Source organism: Mandrillus leucophaeus, unplaced genomic scaffold, assembly GCF_000951045.1.
Source record: "Mandrillus leucophaeus isolate KB7577 unplaced genomic scaffold, Mleu.le_1.0 Scaffold524, whole genome shotgun sequence".
In the NCBI taxonomy this organism is placed as follows: Eukaryota; Metazoa; Chordata; class Mammalia; order Primates; family Cercopithecidae; genus Mandrillus; species Mandrillus leucophaeus.
The window spans coordinates 1,234,288-1,240,451 of NW_012105631.1; the positions used below are offsets into that span (position 1 = coordinate 1,234,288).

Consider the following 6,164-nt stretch of genomic DNA (forward strand, 5'->3'; position numbering starts at 1 on the left):
TTTAAATACATATCTAGCATAAAGTCACTAATAATCTTTACAAGTTATCTAAATTGTTTAAATACATATCTAGCATAAAGTCACTAATAATCACAAGTTATCTAAATTGTTAAGGGAAAGTTGAAAGTTTTCAGATAAATAGCAGCACATTCTTGTTTGGAGAAGTGTCTCCATTTTCAATTTTGATTTCCGTATTTATGAAGTCACTTTCTTCTCATTTTCACTATGTCTTGCTGCAAATCATGGGCACAGACCTTTTAAAAATATATTTAACTTTTATGTGTTTTGGGGGGTGCACATGTGATAATTTAATACATTCATATAATTTGTAAAAGTAAAATCAGTGGAATTGGGACCTTCATCACCTAAAATATTTGTGTTTTATTTATGCAAGAAACATTCAAACTATTTTCTAGCTATAGTCCCCTACTAATGTATTGAACACTAAGTCTTATTTCTTCTATCAACTGTATATTTGTACCCATTCTTAGTACCATTCTTGTTTATTATGACTGAGAGAAAACATTTTGCAATGATGGGTGTCAAAGAAAGATGCAGGCCTCGTTGGCTCTTTTGCTTTCATTGTATTCTTCTCACACTCTTCTTAGGATCTCTGCCAGGCCCTGGAGTCACTGAGCAGCCTGATTACCACCTTCTCAGCCAGTGCCAGGAAGGTTGTGAACAGAGACTCCTGTATTCAGGAGGCTGCGGCTCTACATCACCAATATGAGGACACCCTACGGAAGGCGAAGGAGAGACAGACTGCGCTGGAGAATCTGTTGGCCCACTGGCAGAGGTGAGCAGCATTTTTCCTTGAGTTGCTGCCACTATTAAATAGGAAATTCTAGATTAGCAGTTCTTTATGTGATGGGGAATGATTATCCCACATGCAAAACACATGAACTTGTGGGTCTACTGTAGGAAACTCTTGATCTTTGTTATAAGGCAAAGATTCCTGTGAGTGGAGAGGATGTATATGGATCTTTACATATTATCCAATATAAACGTGAATGCAGGGGCGCACATGAAAACGAACGGAGTGATTTTTGTGCTGACACATCTAAGACTGAGATAACTGAGACTGTATTTGCTATGGTTTGTGTTGGACCCTCCAACTTCAGAAAGGTTTAATCTCCTAGTATGACAATTTTCAATGAATTTGTTTCTGTTCTCTGCTTCCTTTAGGCTAGAGAAAGAATTATCATCCTTTTTGACCTGGTTAGAGCGGGGTGAAGCTATAGCCAGTTCCCCAGAAATGGACATTTCTGCAGACAGAGTCAAAGTGGAAGGTGAACTTCAGTTAATACAGGCAAGTTCAAGGAAGTGTGAGGAAGGAAAAATAAAATGCTTTTTGTTACAGTTACATTATTTAAAAAAATAAAATAATGATATAAATAAACGTGTATCTCCCTTCTTGCTTTCGTTTTGTGATTCCCGAAGCATCATTTGACATTGGGGTGTTCCAAAGAGAAGAAAGCAACCATGACCTGAAAGGGAGAGAAACTGACAATGAGAACTTTGTGATGATCAATTTCCGTGATGTGTTAGAAAATCCTGTAATGTAATGTCTGGCATCTGAATAACATGCTTTGGCAAAGGAGTTGAGGAAAGGTTGGGTAGGAATATAGATGAAAGAGGTTGGCTATCAGTTCATAATTTCTGAGGCTGGAAATAGATATAATCTCTCTACTCTTGTAATTATATGAATTTTGGGCAATAAATGGTGTTCTTTTAAAGAAATAAGTAATAGAATGTAGAAAGAAGTTGCGGTAATGATTATTCTCATGGGAGACAGAAAAAAATGAATGAGCACAAATGTAGGTAATAAGTACAATGACAAAGTTTATTTCATACTTGAGGAAGTCAATTATTTAAACTCAAAGAAAGAAAATCTTTGAGTATAATTGAAGCTAAAGGCAATGTTACTGATTTCTAGAGATTAATAACTTGCCTCAAATGATGCTATCTATGCTGGAAAATTCAACAGTCAAAATTGCGTCTCAAAAGAGATTTATTTTATTACAGATTTATACTCCAAATTCCTCCCATCAACTATTATAAGACGTTTAGGAGGAAGCTACATTCTTTTGCCTTTTGTAATTGCGTCTCTGAAAACTCTGTCACCAGTGTCTGTAGCATCGGAATCTGTTGCCCTACCTTTAAATGTTCTCCTTCCTTGACTTGGGGGGTACTCCATTCTTCTGGTTCTTCTGCCTTTCTGGTTTATTAAACACTGATTTCTGCACTCATCTTCCACAAAGTCCCTTCTCAGAAACCTGTAATGACTGTTTCTTGCCCTGAGCATAAAGGGCAATCCTGATCTGCAATCTGGTTCCTGTCTTCTTTCAAATACACACAGGGTGTTCCCAGAGGGGACATCACAGGTCTTTTCCTTATAAATGAGGAAATTGACATAAATCTAAGTGGGCATGTCAAACTGTTGTTGCACATCTCCACGTGGAAACTGAGTGCCATATGACTGAGAGGACTGCAGACTCTGTTACTCCTGCATCCTGACATTGCATCAAGTAAGGTGGCCTCGCCTCGTGGGCTGGACCTGACTTGTGCATTCCCACCTCCTGGCTCTGCATCCTGCGCTGTTTCTTTGCTTTGTACCCAGCATAAGTTGCAGTTCTGCATTATGATCTTATCTGTCATCCACAGGCTGTGCACTCCTTCCTCTAATCCCTTTAGCAATCTTGCTTGTATCACATATGTGGCCTCACTAGAAAGGGAAGGAGAGCATTTTGACAAGCATCTACTTACTATCTGCTGTGCCATACCTATCATTTCGCTTAACATCGTTTTTTATTATTATTACCTATCTATTGGAGTGTTTATATTTTATCTCTTGTTAGGTAGGAGCCACAACTTTTATGCACCTCACAGCACCTAAGAGATTCATTACCTGATTACGTTTTAAAATGAAGGAGTTCTGTTGCTTAAAAGCAAAATGAAGAGCCCCTAAGTTCTCCAGTTTGGCCTAATCTGGTCTCTAAATAGAGAGGGAGAACATGTCCCAGGCTAGAATTGTATCTCTCTTATTGTTAGCTGTGCACTGAGTCTCTCCAGCAATAATTTTTCTTTGATTCTCTTTGCCTACTCAGTCTCTTAGTCGTGAAAGAAATTCTACAGCTTCTAGATTTGCCTAACTTATAACTCAGACTCCAGAAAACTTATTCAGGTTCTAGTCGCATTGTATTACTTGATTTAGAAATGCATCCACTTCACCTTTAATGGAATGGAACCAAATTCCATTAAAGGTTAAGTGGATGAACCAAATTCCATTAAAGGTTAAGTGGATCCATTTCTAAATCAAGTAATAAAAACTCTCTTCAGCCTGGCCCCGATGACTTACATTTCGCAAGAATGCAAATCCTTTGGACAACAGCCCCCTGTGTCACATGGTCCTTACTTTTCAGTCCTGTTGGGATGAGATCTGTAATGTCTTGTATTTTTCAGGCACTGCAAAATGAAGTTGTATCCCAGGCCTCATTCTATAGCAAACTTTTGCAATTAAAGGAATCATTGTTCTCAATAGCCTCCAAAGATGATGTGAAAATGGTGAAACTACATTTGGAGCAGTTGGATGAGAGATGGAGAGATTTACCACAGATAATTGACAAAAGGTTGGTTCTAAAAGATAAATCTTCTAATATTGTTAATTTTTTTAAATGATGAGCATGTAAATTAAGAAAGCATAGTTTTATTTACTTTTATTTAACTCGGCTACTCACCTGATAACTACAGAAGGGAAGAAAACTTTTATTTTGAAAATCAAGATCCACGAAACTGAGCATTTCTGATGAATCCCAATTCACAATTTAGTCTAAAATAAGGGCAAGTGATTAAATCAGTTGAAATAGATTAAAGAGAGTAGGATTGCTAATGCTGTATTATTTATTGCTTAAGCTGTTTTGTATAGGAAAAAAAATGGTACCTAAAATTTTATCTCACATGACATTTCTCAACCAGAGGCATTTTATACACATATGCTAGTCCATTTCATTTTAGTATAGATATTTTGGAGACAGCAAGGGAAATTATTGATAAATGGAAGAAAAAACTGGATTAAATCTTAATTAACTAGGTGATTAACAACTGGCATCTATCCCTTTCCAATATACTAGAAAACAAATTTTCTCTTTAAGTTGATGTTGATCACCTGTGTGATCTTAGGCATTTAACCTTTCCGCCCTTTTAAAAAATTCATTCATTCAGCAAATATTTCCTGAGTTTCCACAATGAGTAGCATACTCTTCTATGTGCTGAGAATCGCAACAATAAAGAGTTTCATCCTTTGCTTTCATGGAGCTTATATTTATTTTATTATTTATTTATTCCTGTATTCAATCAATCAACAAATATATATCAGGTGCCTGCTGCGTACAAGGTACCATATCAGACACCAAAAGCCATAAAAATAAATAAAACCTAACCCCAAATAATTTACCGATTAGTGTGGGAATAATGAGGGGTGAACACGGAATATTATAGGATCAAAAAAAGAGACATTTGAATGGGCTCAGAAATTTACAGAAAGATTTGATGCCACCTCTTGAAAGGTGAGCAATTATCTGTAAAACAAAGCAGTATCTGCCCTCTGCCTGTCCCTTAGAGGGAAAGTAAAGGACTTTTAAAGTGACACCAATGTGTGAAGGCATTGAAAATATAATGCATGCATATAAGGATAATGTGTAGAAGATTTTGTAAATATTAAAATGTGAAAACTGATTTAAAAGTTGAACTTTGGATACAAACCATTTTAATAAATACTAGTTTTGATTAAGGTATTATTTTTAATACATTTGGTTTCTGATCTCCAATCACCTACTATTTATTAACTAATTCATTTATTACACACACACTGATTGGTCCCTGATGATATCCCAGGCACCTTTTTAGGTGCTGAGGATACAGCAGTAAGCAAGGCAGGTACAGTCCATGTGTGGAGAGAGGGGAGGAAGGAGCTGGGTGGAAAATAAATACATAACTAAACAAGTGAACAAACAAGACGATTTAAGGTAATCTTCAGGATTATGAAGACAACAAAACAGGGTAGCATGGCAGGGACTGCAGGATGGTGTGTCTTTAGAATTGGGGTCAAACAAGGCCTCTCTGGGGAGATGACATCTGATTAAGATCTGTGGGCTGTGCAGGAAGCAGACCCACACAGGCAAAGGGAGCAAAAATGGCAAAAGCTCTAAGGCAGTAATGAGTTGGTTTTATTGGGAGACAGAGAGGTCAGTGGGAATGTGGGGCAGAACTGTCAGATGAGACCAGATAAGTAGAAAATGTGAGTTTTCTTGTAGACCACAGTAAGGAGTTTGGGGTTTTGCCTTCTTAAGTGCAATGGAAACCACCTAGTGTTTAAGCAGGATAGGGCATGCCTTGTTCACGTGAAATCATGTCTACTTATTATCTAGAGAGTATATTGTAAGTAGGCAAAGGTGGGAGGGAGGAAGCCAGTTAGGAGGCTGTTGAAGGTCAGGCAAGAAGTGAAGAGGTTTAGACCAGGATGAGAGCAGTGGAAATGGAGAGAAGAGCACAGAATCAATGTATAGTGTGTGTTGGCGGGGAGGAGGGAGTGGGGGGATTGTAGGGCCAAGGCCCTTGGCCCCCTAGAGGTTAGAAAATCACTGACATGAGGCAGATTAATAGAAAAGAAATATAAATTTATTTAATGTGTATACACAGGAGTCTTCAGAATGGACACCCAACCTCCACTGACATACAAAATATATACCATATTGAGGTTACAGAAAGATTGTGAGCTCAGAAAATGGCTCAAAACAGGTTATCATGGTAATACAGGTTATTGGAGGGAGAAAGGAAGAGGCTTGGCTAGCAAAACTGGACTTGCAATGTAGATGAAACCTCACAGGTACAGCCCTCAAAGAGAATAGATGGTAAAGGTCTCTTTCAGGTCTTCATGGTGTTTGACTCTCAGTTCATATTTCCTAGATCTGGACAAAGGCAGGGCTAGCAACATTAGTACAGATTCTCTACAGATCTACAGAAGCAAGTTTAGCCCCCCTCCCCCCCCAACAAAAGACAGTTTTGCAGGGCCATTTCGGAATTTGTCAAAGAAATACATTTTGGAGTAAAGTATTTTTATTTCCTTCAGATCCCATTTTGAAACTTAAAAAACGTTTCACATATTC

General features: G+C 37.7%; 1 protein-coding gene across 1 annotated transcript in view; it reads left to right on the top strand.

The window, feature by feature from the left end:
• SYNE1 (spectrin repeat containing, nuclear envelope 1) overlaps positions 1-6,164 on the top strand; it is a 570,706-nt gene that overhangs the window by 230,793 nt on the left and 333,749 nt on the right. Inside the window, exons 37-39 of the mRNA XM_011996807.1 lie at positions 609-796; positions 1,186-1,309; positions 3,463-3,629. Of these exons, the coding sequence (XP_011852197.1) occupies positions 609-796; positions 1,186-1,309; positions 3,463-3,629 (479 nt within the window). The remainder of the gene's footprint in view (positions 1-608; positions 797-1,185; positions 1,310-3,462; positions 3,630-6,164) is intronic.